Below are 24,151 nucleotides of genomic sequence, written 5' to 3' on the forward strand. Positions count from 1 at the left end.
ACTGAAGAAACAGTTTTACATGCAACTTGCATAAGGAAAGTGAAATGTGTTTTTAGTAAAAGATTATAAGAAGGCATGAAAATGTGGATTTTTTTTTTTTTTTTTTTTTTTTGCCTAGATTAAAAGGTTAAAGGATTGTTTTTTGCTTTTTTGTTTTTGTCTTCAGACGAAGTTTCACTCTTGTTGCCCAGGCTGGAGTGCAATGGTGCAATCTTGGCTCACTGCAAACTTCACCTCGTGGGTTCAAACGATTCTCCTGCCTCAGCCTCCCAGGTAGCTAGGATTACAGGTATGCACCACCACACCTGGCTAATTTTGTATTTTTAGTAGAGACGGGGTTTCACCATGTTAGTCACGCTGGTCTAGAACTCCTGACTTCAGGTGATCCACCCACCTCAGCCTCCCAAAGTGCTGGGATTACAGGCGTGAGCCACCGAGTCCAGCTAATGGATTCTTTTAAGTTAGATAAGATAAAGCTGAAAGTTTGAGCAAGTTGTAGGTTTGTGAAGGATTAATCTTATAAAAGAAATTACGCAGGCTGGTCGCGGTGGCTCACACCTGTAATCCCAGCACTTTGGGAGGCCAAGGCAGGCGGATCACGAGGTCAGGAGATCGAGACCATCCTGGCTAACACGGTGAAACCCCGTCTCTACTAAAAATACAAAAAATTAGCCGGGCATGGTGGCGGGCGCCTGTAGTCCCAGCTACTCGGGAGGCTGAGGCAGGAGAATGACATGAACCCAGGAGGCAGAGCTTGCAGTGAGCCGAGACTGCGCCACTGCACTCCAGCCTGGGCAACAAGGCGAGACTCCGTCTCAAAAAAAAAAAGAAATTATGCATGTGGACATTGGCTAAAGTTAAAAGTGTATTCAGGTTTTCCATAAATTGAACATTGAAATAAAAGCACAACAGGTTTCTCTTAGAGTGCTGATCTGCTCTTTAACAAAAACTTCTAAAGGAGCCAGGCATGGTGGCTCATGCCTGTAATCCCAGCACTTTGGGAAGCTGAGGTGGGCGAATCACTTGAGGTCAGGAGTTCGAGACCAGCCTGGCCAACATGGTGAAACCCCATCTCTACAAAAATGCCAAAAAAATTAGTCAGGCGTGATGGCGGGTGCCTGTAATCCCAGCTACTCGGGAAGATGGAGCAGGAGAATTGCTTGGACCCATGAGGCGGAGGTTGCAGTGAGCCAAGATTACACCACTGCACTCCAGCCTGGGTGACAGAGCAAGAGACTGTGTCTCAAAAAAAAAAAAAAAAAAAAAAACACTTGTAAAGGATTATAGAAGGTTTGTAAAAATCTTACCTTATGGTCAAACTAAAATTGGATAGATTTATCTATAAGGTTTTATTAAAAATTGGGTTTGACATGAATTTAATGCACTAATGCAATGGTGAAGTTTGGTATATTTGGTATAAAAATCATACGAAAAGCACTGTCAAATATGAAATGGTGTTTGGCTTTCTTTGGGCTGTATTTGTATAAATATGTTATTGTATGTGTTCCAAAATTATAAGAAACTTCTATAATTCTAATATGAATTCGTGTATGTTATTAATAATTATCATTGTTATGCAAAATTGTTGTAAGCCACAGATGTAACAAATTCCTAGTCAGTTGTGGCTTTAATAGTGGCTGCCCTAAAACATTTTGTCACCCACAGACAATTGTATTGTTTTGGTCCTCTTTAGAAGGTAGTTAATAATCAACTACAGAACTCTAACAGGTGTTCTTAAATGCAAATTTCTCATAACTTTGGAGATTGTGACAGCAGAATAGAGGAAAATCTTTCAGGACTCTCATGGAGAGCTGAAATGTTCATGACTATCAAGTAGAACAGGAGTTAGCTCCATGGAATGAACTAATAAAAAATTAATATTTTTTACTTTGCTTAAAATGTTGCTGATCCTTTTTGTTTTATTTTTCAGAGTCAAGAAAACTGTTCTTTTGAGCTATATACAGCTTGTAACAGTTGAGTAAAGTATACTCCTGTGAACAAAATTTGGAGCATATTTGTTTCTCTCTACCTGATTTGTCCAGAATTTGGAAACTATTTGTGAGTATTCTTAACTTATGGCAATATAGTTATTTGCATAAGTGCAATAAGAATCTTTTTTATTTTGCAACAGGACACAATTGGAGGGAGAAACTGGTTATATTACCAAGGCTTTGACTGGAATGGTGTGCTTTCCTGTAAAGAATCGAATTGTAAAGCCAATACAAGCCCCTTGGGAAAACTGGCCTCATACCTTGTCTACACAGTCCCTGTACAGGGTTTCTGACCTGTGGTAACTAAAGAATGTCACTTTCTGACAGGTCCAGGAGCCTCAAGTTATCTTGGGACCTCAAAAAGAGAGGAATTTACCCAATTCATAGGTATTTGAGGGTACAAACCCATGGCTGGGCTCAGCTTTAAAAAAGGTCTTATCTGAGATTCCTTATGGAATAAGGTTCTGTCAAAGCCAATTTTAAAAGCCTATTGAAAAATAATTATTCTTGCTGCACTTTATACAAATAATCAGGCCAAGTATAATAAAGCAAATTGTTCTTACCATGATGTGTCTTTAGTGAAAATGGGAAACTGGAGAGAGAAAAAATTATGTTTCAAGAACTATGGTCTAACTGTTATTATTATAAATTCTAGTCTTATTGGTTGTTTTTGAAGTTTTTTTCTGCAATTTAGACTGACCCTGCTTATTCCTGTGAAACAATCAGTGATCTGTGACTGCAGCTCAGAAAAAAACAAGAGCAGGGCTGGGTGTGGTGGCTCACACCTGTAATCCCAGCACTTTGGGAGGCCAAGGCGGGTGGATAACGAGGTCAAGAGTTCAAGACCAGCCTGGCCAACATGGTGAAACCCGTCTTTACTAAGAATACAAAAATTAGCCAGGCATGGTAGCGCGTGCCTGTAATCCTAGCTACTTGGGAGGCTGAGGCAGAAGAATTGCTTGAACCCGGGAGGCGGAGGTTGCAGTGAGCCGAGATCGCACCACTGCACTCCAGCCTGGGAGACAGAGCAAGACTCTGTCTCGGAAAAAAAAAAAAATACAAGAGGGATGGGTAACGTAAAAATTGGGATCAGTATTCTAATTCTGGGCATGTATTGAAATCAGCTAGCAACTGCATATCAGCTTGGTTCCAAAAGTTGCCCAGTTCATGGAAAGCCTTCTAATTTAGTTTACTTGGGATAATTTTTTGCTTTACTGTTGTGGAATATATTGCTATTGTACTCTTTGTGTAGGAATGCAGAATAAGCTTACTCAATGTTTTCTTAAACTAAACATTTATTAATCTTCCAGATATCACCTTTTGTTGGAACTCAGAGTTATGAATGGCCCTCGCCATCTGACGCTTTCTGACTGACCTCTTCTCTACCCCAAATACAAGAGACTCTAATAGGGAGGAATGTCATTGCCCCTATTCAACACGAAGAAGTTACAGAAGATGGAGCTTTGTCCCTCTGCAACCCTTAGTATTAAGAGTTCTCTTATAAAAGGGAGAGGGGAAATGTTGAACCACAGCAACTCCATCTTGAATAGGGGCTGGGTAGAATAAGGCTGAGACTACTGGACTGCATTCCCAGATAGTTAGGCATTCTAAGTCACAGGATGAGATAGGAGGTCAGCAAAAGATACAGGTCATAAAGACTTTGCTGATAAAACAGGTTGCAGTAAAGAAGCCAGCTAAAAGCCACCAAAACCAAGATGGCAATGAGAGTGACCTCTGGTCATCCTCACTGCTACACTCCCACCAGTGCCATGACAGTTTACAAATGCCATGGCAACATCAGGAAGTTACCCTATAAGGTCTAAAAGGGGGAGGCATGTATAATTCATCCCTTCTTTAGCATATAACCAAGAAATAACCATAAAAGGGGCAACCAGCAGCCCTCAGGGCTGCTCTGCTTGTGGAGTAGCCATTCTTTAATTCCTCTACTTTCCTAATAAACTTGCTTTCACTTTTTAAAAAGAGAGAGAGAGAAAAAAAGCTGTCATTCTTGTACTTTAACTTTGCATATGTAAGATTCATCTCTGCATCTTCCAGGAGAATCAACACACTTTCCCTCTGCATCCTTCAGGAGAATCAACACACTTTCCCACAGTATCCCCATCCTCCCCAAATAAAACCATTTCTATGCACATGCCACCAGCATTAACATGGCACATTTCAAATCAATGCAGTATGATCATGGAACAATCACCTGCAAAGACCACAAGTACTCCAAACTACCTTTCAAAATGCATGAAAATTAGCAATTAGGGTAAACTGAATCATTACAGAAAAAGTACAACGGTCCTATCCTAACTGGTGTGCGTGGGCCCTGGTACTCACTCAGCTTTGCATAGCTTCTGCCAAGCTTCATGAAATTTCACAGGGTCCTCGGTTTCAGTGATCTTCTCCAGATCAATGGAGTCTATGTACTAAAAAACATCCAACAGATAAAAGGAGTATTTAAGAAAAATAAACACTCCAAAATACCGCAGCCATCTAATACTATGACACATTATTCAATAATTACTTATTATGCAAACACTGTACTGGGCACTAGGGATAGAAAAACAGTCTCTGATTTGCGGCTCTTATAATCTTTCAGAAAGATTACAAAACCAGATAAACGGGCATCCACACTATACTGTGATAATGGCTATGACAGACAAAGAAGAGAACGATGCAGAAGTAACTTGGGGTCAACCGCGTGGGGTGGCACGTGCCTGTAGCCCCAGCTACTTGGGAAGCTGAGGTGGGAGGATCCTTTGAGCCTGGGAGGTCCAGGCTGCAATGATCCCTGATTGTGACACTGCATTCCAGCCTGAGTGACAGAGTGAGACCCTGTCTCAAAAAAAAATTTTAAAAAAAAAGCAACTAGGAGGTCACTAGAACTGAACACTGGAGGAAAGACAGGAAGGATCGACGTCAAGGAAGAGCTCTGGGGAGGTAATGTTCAAGAAGCCAGCCGAGAGGAGAGCAGAAGCAAGATAAGCACGTGTGTGATGGGAGGCAGCAGGAGACAAAGAGAGGAGGGGAGAAGGGTATGAAATCTCCAGCAGGCCGGGCGCATTGGCTCATGCCTGTAATCCCAGCACTTTGGGAGGCCAACGTGGGCAGATCATCTGAGGTTAGGAATTCAAGACCAGCCTGGCCAACGTGGCAAAACCCCGTCTCTACTAAAAATATAAAAATTAGCCAGGCATGGTGGCGGGTGCCTGTAATCTCAGCTACTCGGGAGGCTGAGGCAGAAGAATCACATGAACCCAGGAGGCAGAGGTTGCAGTGAGCTTAGATTGTGCCACTGCACTCAAGTCTGGGCAACAGAGTGAGAGTCCGTCTCAAAAAATAAAAAAATAAAAAAATAAAAGAAATCTCCAGCAAAGGAACCACTTATATGAAACCTCACAGGAAAAAGAGAGAAAGTGGTAGCCACTCTGGGACCCTCAAAAAAGGCCCCACCCAGCGAGAGGACAGACCTGATTGGTTAGAAGAAGGCAAGGGACGAGGCTGAGAAGCCATGACACAGACTTGACACTTGAAGCCAATCGCAATGGTTTGAATGTCTGTGTTCCCCCAAAATTCCTATGTTGAAATCCCAACTCCCAAAGGAATGGTATTAGGAGGTGGGTGGGGTCTTTGAGAGATGATTAGGTCAAGAGGGCAGAGCACATAGGAATAGGATTAGTGCCCCTATAAAAGAGGCCCCATAGACCTCCCTCACCCCTTCCTCACATGGGGATATAACCAGAGGTTGGTCCTCTGCACCCAGAAGAGGGCCCTCACCAGAACCCAGCCACATGTTGGCACCCTAATCTTGGACTTCCAGCCTCCAGAACTGTGAGAGAGAAATGGCAGTTGTTTGTAAGCCACCTGGTCTATGGTACTTTGTTACAGCAGCCTGAACAGACTGAGACACCACTGAAAGATCTTAAGTAAAGGGATGACAGGAACAGAGAGAACCAAGAAAGATTTTACAATGATCACTCTGGTAGAGTGTGGCAAAGGCAGGGAAGACTGGCAGCTGGAAACCAGCCTGGAAGCCGCTGCAGCTGCAGCCAACCAGGAGAGATAGACAGATGCAGCCCAACCTTAGAAGGAAGATGACAAGGCCAGGATTCAAACAGTACTTAGGAGAAGCTAATGTCAATGAATCCTATCAGATGAAGCATCATGTGCACCAATTCTTATGTATATAACAGTCCCTCTCTATCTATATTAGTTTAGTATTTCTTCTGTACAAACGACTCTCCTGGCCAAGCGCAGTGGCTCACGTCTATAATCCCAGCACTTTGGGAGGCCGAGGCAGGTGGATCACTTAAGGCCAGGAGTTTAAGACCAGCCTGGCCAACGTGACAAAACCCTGTCTCTACTAAAAATACCAAAATTAGGTGTGGTGGCGGGCACCTGTAATCCCAGCTACTTGGGAGGCTAAGGCACAAGAATTGCTTGAACCCCAGAGGTGGAGGTTGCAGTGAGCCAAGATCGCACCACTGCACTCCACCCTGGGAGAAAGGGCGAGACCCTGTCTCAAAAAAAAAAAAAAGAAAAAAGAAAAAAAAAGACTATCCAAATAAACTTTAAGATACAAATTTTTAAAGGCTTTATAAAATGTATATGTCATGGCAATTTTTCCATCGCCATTTTCTTTTTTTTATATAACGGGGCGGGCGACTTGGAGGAGTGGGAGGAATGGGAAGTAAACTATTCCTTAGAAAGCCAAAAATAAAAAGTGATTAGGGGCTGGGCGTGGTGGCTCACGCCTGTAATCCTAGCACTTTAGGAGGCCAAGGCAGGAGGAATTGTTTGAGCAGTTCGAGACCAGCCTGGGCAACATAGCGAGACCCCGTCTCTATAAAAATTAAAAAATAGGCCAGGCACGATGGCTCACGCTTGTAATCCCAACACTTTGGGAGGCCAAGGCAGGTGGATCACCTGAGGTCAGGAGTTTGAGACCAGCCTGGCCAACATGAAGAAACTCCATCTCTACTAAAAATACAAAAATTAGCTGGGCATGGTGGTGCATGCCTGTAATCCCAGCTATTCGGGTGGCTGAGGCAGGAGAATCACTTGAACCCAGAAGGCAGAGGTTGCAGTGAGCTGAGATGGCACCACTGTACTCCAGCCTGGGCAACAAGAGCAAAACTCCATCTAAAAAGTAATTAACTAATTAATTAATTAATTTAAAAATAATAAAATAAAATAAAAATTTTAAAAAGTCAAGAAGGAGGCTAAAAAGAGGAGTGAGAAACAGCAGCTAGTTCTCCTAAGCTAGTGTCAAAGTGGAAGCCATTAAATTTCTTTAACATATAAATGGATCTTTTTACTCATTATACAAAGTTTTTGCCATTTAAGTCAAGATGATAAGACTTGCTTAAACAATGATATACTCATACTGAATATCATTAAATATAAATGTGAGATAGATATATAAATATACGTATCCAACTGGTAACAAGTGGGATTTCAGGGAGGAGGAATCTGCTTTCTGCATTTTAGATTTATGCTTTATTTTGTTTTGTTTTGTTTTTTGGAGACAGGGTCTCAATCTGTCACCCAGGCTGGAGTGCAGTGGCGCAATTATAGCTCACCGCAGTATCAAACTCCTGGGCTCAAGTGATCTTCCTGCCTCAGCCTCCCAATTAGCTGAGACTACAGGCGCATGCCACCACACCCGGCTAACTTTTTAAGTTTTTTTATAGGGATGAGGTCTCCCATTGTTGCCCAGGCTGGTCTTCAACTCCTGAGCTCAAGCAACCCACCTGGCTCAGCCTCCCAAAGGGCTGGGATTACAGGCGTGAACTACTTTGCCTGGCTTATGCTTTGTTTAAATGTTTTACTCTAAACATGTACTACTTCCGTTCTTATATGGAAGAATATACTCAAGCTATATAAGATAACTACGCCTCTGTTACTCCACAATACTGAGTTTCCAAAACAAATAATCACTGTTTGCTAGCTATCGTTCCTCCAAGTTAGAGAGGGGAATATAGTATTTTAAAAAATCTAGATTCCGTTCCAATGCTAAAGTGAAAAAATGTCCTATTATTTTCTTGTTAGGCAATTACGATGTACTTAAACGAGCATGACAAGCATGCTCATTCATCTGAATGTGCAAAGCCTAATTTCAGAAATGTGCCTTAAACCTACATGTAGAAAACAGCTTACACAGGCCAGGCGCAGTGGCTCATGCCAGTAATCCCAGCACTTTGAGAGGCCGAGATGGGCAGATCACCTGAGATCAGGAGTTCGAGACCAGCCTGGCCAACGTGGTGAAACCCCGTCTCTATTAAAAATACCAAAATTAGCTGGGCATGGTGGCGGGAGTCTGTAATCCCAGATACTCAGGAGGCTGAGGCACAAGAATTGCTGGAACGGTGAAGACAGAGGTTGTGGTGGGCCGAGATCATGCCACTGCACTCCAGCCTGGGCGGCAGAGGGAGACTCTGTCTCAAAAAAGGAAAAAAGAAAACAGTTTACACAGCAAGCCTGGCTGCTGCCCTTGGAAAGGCCTGCTATAAGATTGAGCCTTGACTGGCTTCTGGAAACTCTGATTTTGGGAGGGTTCCCATCATTCCAAGAACTGATAGGAGAAGCTCACTGTGCTGAAAGTGTCTGTACAGACAACATGGTTTCTGCTGCATGCTTTCCTTCTGGGAGGCTGGCATTTTGGGAAGTGCTAAGCAGAGGGTGCCTACGTGACCAGCCCCCCAGTAAAAACCTTGGGCTTCAAGTCTTCAATGAGCTTCCTTAGTAAATGGCAGTTTGCATGTATTATTACAACTCACTGGACTCTACCAGGGGAGAGCACTTAGAAGCTTGCGCCTGGTTACTCCTAGACTTCACCCTGCACGACTTTTCCTTGGCTGATTTTGCTTTGCATTGTCTGGCTATAATAAATCTTAGCTATGAGTATAACTATATGATGAGTGCTGTGAGTTCTTCTGGTGAATCGTAAGTCCTGCAGGTGATCTCAGGGACCCTTTAACAAAACTTGCCCCTCTGGAACATGTGCTATTGGCATGAATTACTGAGATAGTCAAAAGACCAGGCCAGGACTCACCATCAGATTCAACTTGTGGTTGATGGCCAGGGCTGAGTGTTCCAGGGCTTTGAACACAGAGGCGTAGCAGTCTCTGAGCTTGGTGTATTTGCCAACCAGGGCTATGGAGCATATTTTCTGTAACCTTTCATACCTGGGAAAGAAAACAAACTCAAAGGTTATATGCACATAACAGAACATCACAAACAGAACAATGGCAGCTGCTGCTCTTACTCCAAGGCACTTTTTAAAACCTCAGGAGCAGCTGTAGTCCTAGCTACTCAGGAGGCTGAGGCGAGAGAATCACTTAAGCCCAGGAGTTTGAGACCAGGCTGGGCAACATAGTTAGACCCCGTATCTACAAAAAAAATACAAAAATTAGCCAGGCGTGGTGGGGCAGGCCTACAGTCCCAGCTACTCAGGAGGCTGAGGTTGGAGGATCACTTGAGCCCAGGAGATCAAGGCTGCAGTGAGCTATGATCACACCACTGCACTCCAGCCTGGGTGACACAGTGAGACACTGTCTCATAAAACAAAAACAGAAATCCCAACGTTGTTTTACATAAGCAGGTACAGATAAAAATTCAAGTATATCAGAGAAAAAGTTAAAAGCATTAAAAGTAAAAATTGAAAAGCTATCCCAATCTCATAAACATGAGCTATTCTTACATTGGTTAATAAGGTGACATTGTATAAAAAAATGTGTTCTGCGTGTCAATAGGAAACATTCCAATATTAACTTTGTAAGGTGACATTGTGTAAGAAAATGCATTCAAAGTGTCTACATTTAAAATGGTTACATTCCCAGCTGACCCACAAAAGTCTGGTTATTCATGGCATGCCTGAAGAATGGTGCTGAGAGAACGATTTAAAATATTACTAGCCATTTAGATCATTTTTATGAGAAAAATTCCATTCTACAGAAGACACTCAATCACATTTTACCATTAGAGACACAATTTTTAGTGTTGCTTTTGTCAGGAAATCTGTTCAAAAGAAGATGAAAAATATCTGGTTTGGTATTAGGTACGTGGAAATGTCATCTTGGGGCTGAAGATGTTTTAGGGCTTTGAAGCAAACCCTTCCCCAAACACCTTAGAAAAATGTTACCATGATGACGAATATCTCTCTTGAATATCAACATCTGCAAAGAGTGGCCGGGCACGGTGGCCCACACCTGTAATCCCAGCACTCTGAGAGGCCAAGGCAGGTGGATCACCTGAGGTCAGGAGTTTGAGACCATCCTGGCCAACATGGTGAAACCTCGTCTCTACTAAAAATACAAAAATTAGCTGGGCGTGGTGATACGCACCTGTAATCCCAGCTACTCAGGAGGCTGAGGCAGGAGAATCACTTGAACCCGGGAGGCAGAGGTTGCAGTGAGACGAGATCGCACCACTGCACTCCAGCCTAGGCCACAGAGCGAGACTCTGTCTCCAAAAAAAAAAAAACAAAAACAAAACAAAAACAAAAAGAACACATATCTGTAAAGAGTACAAGAGAAACTTGATCACAAACAGGCTATGTGTGGGAATAATGCACAAGAAGCTAAGAAGTCAAAACTGACAGGGAAGGTAACTTTCTAGAAAGGTGACTAAAATAGCTGATAAAAGGTCACTAAAAGGTGACTAAAATAGTTCAAGCTGCTAACCCTTGAACTCACTACTTTATTTTATGTTGCTCTGGAGGTTCCACAGCTGTCTGTATCTCACACCACCTCTCCATAAAGTATGCAGGTAACGGGCCGGGCGTGGTGACTCATGCCTGTAATCCCAACACTTTGGGAGGCCAAGGCCGGCGGATCACTTGAGATCAGGAGTTCCAGACCAGCCTGGCCAACATGGTGAAACCCTGTCTCTACTAAAAATACAAAAATTAGGCTGGCATGGTGGTGCACGCCTGTAGTTCCAGCTACTCAGGAGACTGAGGAAGGAGAATCACTTGAATCCAGGAGGCGGGGGTTGCAGTGAGCCGAGATCATGCCACTGCACTCCAGCCTGGGCGACAGAGCCAGACTTCGTCTCCAAAAAAAAAAGAGGATGCGGGTAACAGAAAGCAGGATGACAGCACACCAAGTAGTAGAGATGATGTCAGAGGCAGGCAGGCACAGCCGCATTTGAGAACAGCAGATTTGGCTTCACCCCCTTCTCCCTCCTCCATAGACAGAAGAGACAACATCAGCTCTGGCCCCGGAAGGAAGCAGCACTGGGGTCAGTATCACAGGTTACTCCTTCGGCTCACTCACAGCTGGTCTTTCCAGGGGAGGAGTCACTGGGCAGCAGGTGGTACAGGTGAGTCCACTGGGTCACACCTACCAGGGAGCTCTCATTCCCCCTTGGACCTGTACTTCCGAGAGCAACCAAAGTCTCCCTCATGTGCCCCACTCAGCCATCAGCCATCACCGAATGTGAGGCAAGCATCTGATACTACTTCAAGCTGCTGTGGGAGGGGGAGGGGAGTCCTCTTTGCAGGGCCACCCCCAAGAGTCGGGTCTCAAGAGAGATGAAGAGGGCTGGGTGTGGTGGCTCATGCCTGTAATCCCAGCAGTTTGGGAGGCCGAGGTGGGCGGATTACGATGTCAGGAGATCAAGATCGTCCTGACTAACACGGTGAAACCCCATCTCTACTAAAAAAATACAAAAAAAAAAATTAGCCGGGCATGGTGGTGGGCGCCTATAGTCCCAGCTACTCGGGAGGCTGAGGCAGGAGAATGGCATGAACCCAGGAGGCAGAGCTTGCAGTGAGCTGAGATCGCGCCACTGCACTCCAGCCTGGGCGACACAGCGAGACTCTGTCTCAAAAAAAAAAAAAAAAAAAAAAGACAATGAATAGGAGGAGGTGGAGAATTGTGCCCACCTTGACTTTGGGTCCCAGGCAAGCTGTCCCTGTTTAATCAGGGACTCCTGGCCTCTGAGCGGCACTGGGCCTCCATGATAGAGGCTGTTCCTTTGGCCTCCATTTGGCTCCTTGCACCTCTCTACAGGCTATACTGAGAGGACCAAAGCTAAAGAATGGACACTCCGCATCAATTAACAATGTCACCACCAATGTGATGCAGAGGGAGGCCCAGTGCTGCAGAGGCACCCATGCACAATATCTCCTTGCTTGAAAATTGTCAACAATTTATTGTGCATTCTTAAATAAATAAAAGAGTATACTCGGATTGTTTGTATTGCAAAGAAAGGATAAAGGCTTGAGGTGATGGATACTCCACTTACCCTGATGTGATTATAATGCATTATATGCGTAAACCAAATATCTCATGTACCCTACAAATATATACACCTACTATGTACCCATAAAAATTAAAAATAAAAAAGGCTGTAGTGAGTTGAATGGTGGCCCCCCAAAGAAATTTGTCCCCAAAACCTGTGAATGTGACCTTGTTTGGAAAAAGGGTCTTTGCAGACATAAGTAAGGCTCTCCAGATGAGATCATCCTGGATTAGGGCCTGCCTTACATCCAATGACAAGCATCCTTACAGAAAAGAGAAGGGAAGAAGACACAAGTGAGAAGGTGATATGAAGATGGAGGCCTGGAGGCCAAAGGCTGGGCATCGTGGCTCACGCCTTTAATCCCAACACGTTAGGAGGCTAAAGCGGGTGGATTGCTTGAGCTCAGGAGTTTGAGACCAGGCTGGGCAACATGGTGAAACCCTGTCTCTATAAAAAACACAAAAATTAGCCAAGCATGGTGGCATGCACCTGTAGTCCCAGCTACCTGGGAGGCTGCGGCAGGAGGATCACTTGAGCCCAGAAGTTCAAGGTTGCATTAAGCCCTGGTTGCACCACTGCACTCCAGCCTGGGTGACAGAGTGAGACTCCATCTCAAAAAAAAATAAATAAATAAGGAAATAAAAGATGGAAGATAAGATTGGAGTGATGTGGCCACAAGCCAAGGAACACCACTGATTGCTGGCAGCCACCAGAAGCCAGGAGAAGGGGTGTGGCAGAGAATCTCCTGCAGAGCCTCTAGAAGGAACCAAACCTGTGGATGCATTGATTTTGCACTTCTGACCTCCAGGACTGTGAGAGAATAAATTCCTGTTGTGTTTTTTTAAGCTGCCCAGTTAGTGGTCATTGTTATGGCAGCCCCCAGGAAGCTAATACAAAGACCAAACATGTGGCTTTAAAAAGCACAGAAGCGCCAGGCACATGGCTCATTCCTGTAATCCCAACACTTTGGGAGGCCGAGGCAGGAAGATCACTTGAGCAAGATGGCAAAACCCCGTCTCTACTAAAAATACAAAAATTAGTTGGCCGTGGTGTAGCGCACCTGTGGTCCCAGCTACTGGGGACGGTGAGGCAGGAGGATCGCTTGAGCCCAGGAGGTCGAGGCTGCAGTGAGCTGAGATTGCACCACTGCACTCCAGCCTGGGCAACAGAGCAACACCCTGTGTCAAAAAAAAAAAAAAAAAAAAGAAAGAAAAAAAGCATAAACGCATAGAGTATAATTTAGAGCTATTTCCAATAAAAAGAGTTAAAATATTAAAACTTCTAGTGCTTAAAGTGTATCAGCCCCAAGCTACTTAGAAAATTCCTGTGAAATGACTGGCACTTTAAGCACTCTAGAGAGCAAGGGTTTTAGAGAATCTAAGCTCAGAAACTGCTCTTCCTTCCTGATTCCACTTGCCCCAGAAAATCTAAAGCATTTTTTAAAATTGTAAATGAAAGAGCAAGAGAGCCTCAATCTGATTAGTCATCTACCAAGGGTCAGTAATTTTGTCACCATCATTTTAATTATGGTTACCAACATCAGCAACCGATACTTATTATAGTACGTGACTCAATGTTAAGTCTTTAAGGTTTCCTCTCATAATTGCCACTAGGTAGGCACTGGTATCCCCTTATTATATACAGAAGGGAAAAAAAGCCTAGATAGGTTAAGTAATCACCCAAACTCACACAGCTGGTAAGAGAAGAAGCCAGGATCTGAGTCCAGAACCTACATATGTAACAGCTGCACCTACTGGCGCTCACCTAAGCTGCCCAAGAAGTCCCATCTCAACTACATTTAGTAAAAGAAAACAGGGCCGGGCGCGGTGGCTCACACCTGTAATCCCAGCACTTTGGGAGGCCTAGGCAGGTGAATTGCCTGAGGTCAGAAGTTCGAGACCAGCCTGGCAAACATGGTGAAACCCCCGTCTCTACTAAAAATACAAAAAATTAGCTGGGCATGGTGGCGGGCGCCTGTAGTCCCAGCTACTCAGGAGGCTGAGGCAGGAGAATGGCGTGAACCCAGGAGGCAGAGGTTGTAGTGAGCCAAGATCGCACCACTGCACTCCAGCCTGGGCGACACAGTGACACTTCGTCTCAAAAAAAGAGAAAGAAAACAAGTGACAGGGACTTAATTTCCCTTTTTTTTTTTTTTAAGATACAGGGTCTCGCTATGTTGCTCAGGCTGGCCTCCAACTCCTGGGCTCAAGTGATCCTCTCACCTCAGCCTTCCAAGTAGCTGAGACTACAGGTAAGTGCCACTGCACACAGCTTAATTTTCATATAACTTCAAAATAGAGAAACTTTGCTTAAATTAATATGGTTGTCTGAAAGTTAGAATCCATCAGGAGTTTTAATAATTATGCTGAACAGTTAATGAATGCAGGATGAAACAAAAATAGCATAGCCAAAAGTTCCCATCCAAAATGATTTTCTTTAGGAAAAGTTAGCCAAATCTTAAAAACAAGCAAAACAAAACAAAACAAAAAACCTGCGACGTTTAAAACTGTTTAAGGCCAGGCATGGTGGCTCATGCCTATAATCCCAGCACTTTGGGAGGCCAAGGTGGGCAGATCACTTGAGCCCAGGAGTTCAAGACCAGCGTGGGTAACATAGAAAAATCCCGTCTCTACAAAAAATATATATATATATATTAGCCGGGTGTGGTGGTGTGTGCCTCTAGTCTCAGCTACTCAGGAGGCTGAAGTGGGAGGATGACTTGAGCCCAGGAGGTGGAGGTTGCAGTGAGCCGAGATCGTGCCACTGCACTCCTGCCTGGGTGACAGAGCGAGACTCTCAAAAAAGAAAAAAAAAAAAAAAAACATTTAAAATATTCAGAAACTAAAAAATGAACTAGCAAATAAATCAAATAAATCAAAATCCTTCCAGAGTTAAAAAAAATTCCTTCCAGAATTCGAATTCCTTTAATTCACTTTGGTTTATGTATAACAAAATCAACGGCTCCAGAAATCTTCAGATAATACAGCAAAGCACCGTAACAGTATGCTCCATCCTTAGACATATCCAGACCAAAATGTGCACATGCAAAATGCCAAATACACACGCTTACCCTTTCAAGTAGGTGTTAGTTCTACCCGCAAACTCAAAAATTATTAAAGATTATACAAGTAATTCCTTTCGCTTACCTGTCAGCCATATTTCTCCACTTAAAAAGCAAATTACTTGCAGAATCACCAATGGGCAGGTGCAATCTCTCCTTAAAATATTTCACAATGCCTTGTTCCTCCAAAAGCACAGGAACTCGATATGTGGAAGAAACATCATGGATACATATGACCTAAGTGACGATGAGAAATCACCATACTTAGATGGATCTACTCAAATATGCCACCACAAGAATGAGACAAAATTCAGCAGAGACTGGCAGTTTATTTACACTGATACACACACACGCACGCACACACAAAAACCCAGCAACCAAAGCTAGCATCAGAATTTGCACAAGGTTAGCTTCATTTAATTAGAAAACTAATCCCAGCACTATGGGAGGCCGAGGCGGGCAGATCACCTGATGTCAGGAGTTCGAGACCAGCCTGACCAACATGGTGAAACCCCACCTGTATTAAAAATACAAAAATTAGCTGGGCGTGGTGACATGCGCCTATAATCCCAGCAACTCAAGAGGCTGACGCAGGAGAATCGCTGGAACCCAGGAGGCGGAGGTTGCAGTGAGTCGAGATCGCAGCATTGCATACCAGCCTGGGTGACAGAGCAAGACTGTATCTCAAAAAAAAAAAAAAAGAAGTGTACACAAAATGATTGGACAGGTCAGGTGTGGTGGCTCACACCTGTAATTCCAGCACTTTTGGAGGCTGAGGCAGGCGGATCATCTGAGGTCAGGAGTTCAAGACCAGCCTGGCCAACATGGTGAAACCCTATCTCTACTAAAAATACAAAAATTAGCCAGGCATGGTGACACACACCTATAATCCCAGCTACTCAGGAGGCTGAGGCAGGAGAATCGCTTGAACCCAGGAGGCAGAGGTTGCACTGAGCCAAGAGTGCACCACTGCATTCCAGCCTGGGTGACAATAGTGAAACTCTGTCTCAAAAAAAAAAAAAAAAAGATTGGATGTAAACAAAATGGCATGACAACATACCAACATACAGATGCAGAAGTGTCCCTTCAATCTGCCATCACATTTTTCAAAGTAGTTCAGACTTCGGCAATGACTCTGAGGCATCAGGCAGGGGGCTCTCCATCAGACTATTTTCCAAGATGCCAAAATTCAATTTGATCGTTTTTAGACTTCAGAGAACCCAGAGTTATAATCTGAAGAAAAGATTTCTGCCAAATCTCACCCTTTTCCTGAGCACTATTTATATCACTCTCTTTAAACTATAGGCAACTCCAATCCCTTATAACCAAGGCTTATTGGAATCAAGAGACAGAGATAAGAGAAGGAAAGAAAAAAGAAAAGCGAATTATCAGAATACCAAGGTGGAAAGCCCTACAGAGCAGAGAACCTAAGCCCAAATCACAGTACAGTTTCTGTACCAATGAAGGCAACTGAGCCCACTGATGGAGTCAGAAGAGCTAGTGCGAATGTCAACGTGCTCGTGTGTTTGGGGTGACTTAAGCTGCCACAGGTAGAGAGGAGAAATGAGTGAAAGCAGTAAGTGTTCCAGAAGGAAACACAAGATAAAGAGATGATAAGCAGGCTTCATGTGGTTCTCTCTCTAGAGGTTTGACTGTGAGTTAAACGCCCACCCTGGTACTGGGCACGATGGCTCACGCCTGTAATCCCAGCACTATGGGAGGCTGAGGCGGGCGGATCATCTGAGGTCAGGAGTTCGAGACCAGCCTGGCCAACATGGCGAAACCCCATCTCTACTAAAAATACAAAAAAATTAGCCAGGCGTGGTGGCGCATGCCTATAATCTCAGCTGCTCAGGAGGCTAAAATAAGAGAATTGCTTGAACCCAGGAGGCAGAAGTTGCGGCGAGCTGAGATCATGCCACTGCACTCCAGCCTGGGTGACAGAGTGACACTCTGTCTCAAGAAAAGAAATAAAGCTCACCCTGGTTTTGTGACATAAGTTGAGTGATCATGCAAAGAAACATGCATCCTATCTCACTTAAGGGCTAGGGAATCATGGTTGGATCAGGGTTCCCCAGTGCTTGCATAAATGCCGTGAAAAGTAATATGATCATTGAAGAGGCACAAAACACTGGCATCAGCAGAAGTGCCTGCCAGACAATAAAATCTAAAGAGCAGTACCAACCTGTTCAGGGTTCACGTGACAAAACATAGAAATCTTCTCCTTCACGGCCATCTCAATGGGCGTTGAACTTCGGCAGACAATCTGTCAAAGCCAGTTATGCTTCAGCAAACAGGATTCACTTTCAGCAGGATGCCACATTCATTTCTTTTTACAAGAAACTTGGCCAAGTATGTACTTGTTCACTTTGGACATTCCACTGGACTATTAGAAATTGGTCTGAGCACTAATATAAGTATAATCAAATTCAGCATAAGTGTATCAGTAAGAACTCGAAACATCGAGACGTCTCTGGTGAACAGAGTCCAGGCTCACAAGTGTTGCTTCATTAACTACAAGAAAAGAGCTAGATCGGGGTTAACAAACTTTTTCTCAAAAGGAAAAGGGCCAGATGGGAAATATTTTAGGTTTGCAGGTGACACAGTCACTGTCCTGATCCTCAATTGAGGTGCAGTGTGAAAGCAGCTACAGACAATATGTAAATGAATGGGTGTGACTGCATGCCAATAAAAACTTTATTTACAAAAACAGGCAAGCAAGTTGTGGGCTGTTATTTGTCAACCTCTGACAGAGACTACTGGTGATGACTGGATCACCTGCTATAAGGACACATCACTGTTTAGACTAAAAATAAGAGCAATGGACTGGGCGTGGTGCAATCCCAGCACTTTAGGAGGCCAAGGCAGGAGGATTGGTTGAACCCAGGAGTTCGAGACCAGCCTCAGTAACATAGCAAAACCCTGTCTCTACAAACACACACACACACACACACATACACCACACAAAAATTAGTGCGCTGTGGTAGCGTGCACCTCTAGTATCAGCTACTCAAGAGGCTGAGGTGGGAGAATCACTTCAGCCCAGGAGGCAGAGGTTGCAGTGAGCCAAGATCACACCACTGCACTCCAGCCTGGGCAACAGAGCCAGACCCCGTCTCAAAAAGAAAAAAAGAGCAGTGATAACCCATCACAGGGTTATCATTGATAGCAGGGTCACAGGAAAATCCCAAGGTTTCACCTTCATTCTAAAGAATCCAGGAATCATATAAATGACAGGACATCACACTTGCCCAACTATCAATGTGGCCCATCAAATGAGAGCCTAGGGAAGAACAGATTGAAGCAACACTTGAGGCTAAGGGAATAAGCCTTTTCCGGCTCCCAGATAGAAAAACCTCATTGTCACAGGAGCCGTTTGAGAATGAGAAAGGACTTAGATGATGATAAAGATAAAGAAGTGAAGGGCAGCCAGGCATGGTGGCTCTTGGCTGTAATCCCAAGCACTTTGGGAGGCCGAGGCGGGCGGATCTCCTGAGGTCAGGAATTCAAGACCAGCCTAGCCAACATGACAAAACTCTGTCTCTACTAAAAATACCAAAATTATCCAGGTGTGGTGGCATGTGCCTGTAGTCCAGATACTCTGGAGGCTGAGACAGGAGAATCGCTTGAACCCAGGAGGCGGAGGTTGCAATGAGCCAAGACTGCACCACTGCACTCCAGCCTGGGTGACAGAGCAAGACTCCGTCTCAAATAAAAAAAAAAAAAAAAGAAGTGAAGGGCCTGCTCCCGGAGACCTTCAGGATAGACTTACCCACTGTCCTCAACTCACCAGATCTGGAGACAGGCCTAATCCCCTCAGCGCGCGGACGCTGTTTTGGGTGGGTTTGGTTTTTTGTTCTCCGGTAGCACTGAGCTGAAAAAAAATGGGGTCCCGTCAGCACACTGGACACTAGCTCCTATGGATGATTAATGGTGCCCCACTTTCAAATGCAGCACACATAGAATATCATAGGAAAACTTATCAAAGTTGCTGTCCACATACTTATCTGGAAAGCCCACCTGTGGGACAAGGCTAACGTGGATATTACAGAAATTCTCTCTTTTCGCCTTAAACTGGAATTGTCTAAACGCTTCCACAAACGGCATTCCTTCGATGTCTCCAATGGTGCCCCCCAGCTGGGAATGGAAAACAAACAAAAAAAGACACAAATGACCACACATCTCCCACAGTACACAAGCTAATAAAAAGAGTTCTTAATAAACCGAGCATGAGAACTAAAGTTTGATGGTTACACAGAGGTTTATAAATATGTTCAAAATCACTAAATTGTGGCTGGGTGTGGCGGCTCACACCTATGATCCCAGCGCTTTGGGAGGCCAAGGCAGGAGAATCACTTGAGCCCAGGAGGTCAAGGCTGCAGTGAGTCATGATCATCCCACTGCATTCCAGCCTAGATGACAGAGCAAGACCCTTTCTCTGAAAAAATATAAAAATAAAAAATAAAACTTCAAAAAAGATTTCTCCACGTGTATACTCTTCAGTAGCCCATTGCTTCATTAAAACTAACAATGAGGCCGGGTGCAGTGGCTCATGCTTGTAATCCCAGCACTTTGGGAGGCCAAGGCAGGCGGATCACAGGTCAGGAGATCAGGACCATCCTGGCCAACATGGTGAAACCCTGTCTCTACTAAAAATACAAAAATTAGCTGGACGTGGTGGCGCACACCTGTAGTCCCAGCTACTCGGGAGGCTGAGGCAGGAGAATCGCTTGAACCCAGGAGGCAGAGGTTGCAGTGAGTCGAGATCACACCATTGCACTCCAGCCTGGGCGACAGAGCGAGACTCCATCTCAAAACAAAAACAAAAACAAAAAACTAGCATCAAATCTCCTTAATGCAGCCAACAAAAGGCTCTCAGGACCTGGCCCTTGCACTGAGTCTCCAATGCCATCTGGTCCCCTCCCCGCTGGCCTCTTGGGTACTCCATGCTCTTCCTTCCTGCTCTTTAAGCCCTCCTACCCTCCTTCTTCATCTACAGCAACCTCTTTATTCTCCAGTCCAAGAGAGATGCATCCTCCTTGGAGGGCGGACTCTGACCCTCCTTGGAGGGCAGACTCTGACCCCCCATGGAGGGCAGACTCTGACCCCCCACCTAAAGCAGCCTATATCCCACTAGCCCTTGTCACAGCACTGTACCCATCCTAGGAATTCAGCACAAGTTGCCTCTATTTCATTTCCGTCTTTGTTTCCTGGCTCTCTACCCCACTAGACTGTAAGCCCCATGAGGGCATGAGCCCAGTACCCTGCATGCAGCACTGGAGGTTTAGTTTAGTAGTCGGGCCAGGACAGAAAGGTCCTGAAATTCAATATAAGCCCTAAGGAACAGTGTTCTAGTACCTGTTACCAAAATTACAGCAGAACCAAAGCCAGGGCTGGGTGCAGTGGCTCACGCCTGTAATCCCAACACTTTGGGAGGCAGGTGTATCATTTGAGCGCAGGAGTTTGAGACCAGCATGGGCAACAAAGTGAGACCTTGCCTCCACAAAAACATAAAAAATTAGCTGGGCGTGGCGGCACGGCGCCTATGGTCCTCAGGAGGCTGAGGTGGGAGGATTGCTTGAGCCTGGAGAAGCCCAGGCTGCAGTGAGTCATGATCATACTACTGCACTCCAGCCTAGGGAACAGAGTAAGACACTGTCTCTTTAAAAAACAACAACAACTCAATGAAATGAAAACATCACATGCAATCAGGAACTTGGCAGGGGTGAAGTGAGTGTAAGTACCCACTAAATACAAGGCACCAAAATCTAATTTTTGAAAATCATTTATTTTTTCTAAGGAAAAACAGAGGTCTGCACTTAAACTAAACCGTATGCTTCCATCCTGTGTTTTGATGGGGATTCTCTGGGGGGTCAATAATAGTGAATGCCAAAAGGAGGCCAACTTCAAACATTATCAGCTTCTGCCCTCACGTGGTCAGCAGTGGTACTACAGTCTCCCTGCTAATTCAGAAGTTCCCATTACCATACCTCTAGGTCACCATCATTATCGTGTTCAGAAACCTTCAATATTACTACTGGAATAGTTTGAAGTTAACTGTTGCCCCAAATAAAAGGGAAAATATCACCCATAACAATACTTTATGCTGAAATGGAAGCAGCAGCAAATTTATGAGATGTGCAAAGTTGTTTTTGCCTTTGTCTTTAATGAAAGTCTTTTTTCTTTTTCTTTTTTTATATTTATTTATTTATTTATTTATTTATTTATTTATTTATTTTTGAGATGGAGTCTCTCTCTGTTGCCCAGGCTGGAGTGCAATGGCGCGATGTCGGCTCACTGCAAGCTCCGCCCCGCGGGTTCACGCCATTCTCCTGCCTCAGCCTCCTGAGTAGCTGGGACTATAGGCGCCCACCACCACGCCCGGCTAATTTTTTATATTTTTAGTAGAGACGGGGTTTCACCGTGTTAGCCAGGATGGCGTCGATCTCCTGACCTCGTGATCCACCCGCCTCAGCCTCCCAAAGTGCTGGGATTACAGGCGTGAGCCACCACACCCGGCCCTTTTTAAATTTTTTTTAGAGACAGGGTCTCGCTCTGCCACCCAGGCTGGAGTGCAGTGGTGAGATCATGGCTCACTGTGGCCTCAAACTCCTGGGTATAAGTGATCCTCCTGCCTCAGCCTCCCAAGTAGCTGGGACTACAGACCTGCACCACCACGCTTGGCTGAGTCTTCTTTTTTGGAAAATAAACAAGAAGAAAGAAAGAAAACTGTTATTCCTTTAAGACAAGCATAAATTATTTTAGGTTCATGCCAAGATAACTCGTACTAATATAAATAAAACCTGTCAGCTCCAGTGGTCTGAGAAGTTGAGGTCTCACTCATAAAAATGGCTTTGAAGACATTTCAACAGCTCCTCTATGATTAAAACTAACAATCAGCTTTGGCAGTCCTTCTTCAAAAGCTTAAATGGTGCACAGACACAACTGTTGAACACAACTTACAATCAACCAAAGAGGATGGTTGACCACTAGTATCCAATAAGCAAATATAAATATCAGGGTTATGACGGAGAAGGGGTTCTGTTTGTCAGTTTCCCTGTTTCCATGAAATTTAAAATCCAGCCAATGAGCTCCTGGAGAGCAGGAGTCAGATCACACTCAACTTCACATCCTCATCAGGGCTAGTACATATTAAGTGCTAAATTAATCATTGTGAAGACAAGTCAATTCAAGGGTAGAATAAGAAATAAAATTAAAAATTTGCCAGGCATAGTGGTGGTACACTGTAGTCCCAGCTACTTGGGAGGCTGAGGCAAGATGATTGGTTGAGCCCAGAAGTTTGAGGCTGCAGTGGGCTTTGATTGCACCTGTGGATAGCTACTGCACTCCAGCCCGAGGCAACATAGCCAGACCCTATCTATAAAAAATAAATAACCAGTAACTTTATCAGTTCTACTATTAACAAAATGGATCTTCTACATATCATGATATCTGCTAACACTTACATTGATGACAATAATAATAGCTAACTTACGTTTACTGAGCACTTCCTAAATGCCAGACATTGCAAAGTGCTCTGATACATTGCATTTAATCCCCAAACAATCCTGTTATTATCTTATTATTACAATATTATATTATTACCACATTATTACAAATGAGGACGTTGAAACTATGAGAATTTTCCAAAAGTCATACAGGCATCTTAATACTAGCTAATAATTTTTAAGCACTTACTATATCTGTGACACCATTCTAAGCACTTAGAGACTTATTTAATCCTCAAAACAATGAGTTACAAATGAGTTAAATGAGTTAAAGAGGCACAGAGAGGTTGAGCAAACTTGCCCAAGGTCACCCCCTCCTCCCCATAAGTGACCTTGCTAGGCTACAAACCCAGACAGTTTGCCTCCAGACTCTTAATCACTGAGCTATACATGGCTCAGGGGTCACTGCAGAAATACAAACTGAGGCAGCCTGACTCTAAGAACCAAATTGGTCATTATTCTGCTCTTTCGCCGGGCAATTAAGCCAACTGACATTTAGAGGAGGAGGATATGGATGTTATTGTCATTCTGCACGTGGAGAGGAAGGGAACAAGGTGAAGGAAGTAAACAAGTGGCAAGTTCAAATACGACTTTTTTTTTTTTTTTTTTAATTAAGACAGGGTCTGGCTCCATCACCCAGGCTGAAGTGCTGGTGCAATCACGGCTCTCTGCAGCCTCAACCTCCCGGGCTCAAAAGATCCTCCCATCTCACCTTCTCAAGTAGCTGGGACTACAGGTGCGTACCACCATGCCTAGCTAATCTTTGTAGTTTCTGTAGAGACGGGTTTTCGCCATGTTGCCCAGGCTGTCTCAAACTCATGGACTCAAGCAATCCTCCCACCCTGGCATCTGAAAATGCCTGAATTGCAGGCATGAGCCACCTCACGCAGCCACTAGCTTCTTTCTTTAAACGGCTGATACTAATCACTTATCACCTCTACCATCTGACTTCCCTAACCCAGTGTCTCTTTACACTTCCAAAGCACTTCGGAAATACTTTTCAAATAGTATGCACTAGAATGCAGTCTGTTGTGTGTAGACAGGGTTGTCTGCAAGCTCCCCAAGGGCAGAGACTGTGCCCATCCCAGGCCCTGGCACAGAAGAGGCCCTCACATTGACTTTATCAGCAGCTGATCCATCTCCACAAGCAGATCACTGCACGTCCACCCAGGAGTATGTGTGATTGTCTGTCTAATGCCAATCTTGCCCACTCACTTGTGACCACAAAGACAGAAGCCATCTATGTTGTTTCTTGCTGTGACCCCACCTCCTAGCCCAGTGTCCAGCACTCAGGAGGGCGTGTGTAAGTATTTGTCAAATAAATGAAGATCAGATGC

The 24,151-nt window shown here is 44.4% G+C and overlaps 1 protein-coding gene across 10 annotated transcripts in view; it reads right to left on the reverse strand.

Moving 5' to 3' along the window:
• CTPS2 (CTP synthase 2) overlaps window positions 1-24,151 on the reverse strand; it is a 124,531-nt gene that overhangs the window by 85,602 nt on the left and 14,778 nt on the right. For all 10 annotated transcript variants that reach the window (XM_063703088.1, XM_055376653.2, XM_055376661.2 and 7 more), the window contains 6 exons: window positions 19,327-19,443; window positions 19,097-19,180; window positions 17,492-17,572; window positions 15,392-15,543; window positions 9,052-9,184; window positions 4,335-4,423 (listed from right to left, as the gene is read on the reverse strand). In XM_063703088.1, coding sequence (XP_063559158.1) covers window positions 4,335-4,423; window positions 9,052-9,184; window positions 15,392-15,543; window positions 17,492-17,572; window positions 19,097-19,180; window positions 19,327-19,443 — 656 coding nt within the window. The remainder of the gene's footprint in view (window positions 1-4,334; window positions 4,424-9,051; window positions 9,185-15,391; window positions 15,544-17,491; window positions 17,573-19,096; window positions 19,181-19,326; window positions 19,444-24,151) is intronic.

This window comes from Gorilla gorilla, chromosome X, assembly GCF_029281585.2.
Source record: "Gorilla gorilla gorilla isolate KB3781 chromosome X, NHGRI_mGorGor1-v2.1_pri, whole genome shotgun sequence".
NCBI lineage: Eukaryota > Metazoa > Chordata > Mammalia > Primates > Hominidae > Gorilla > Gorilla gorilla.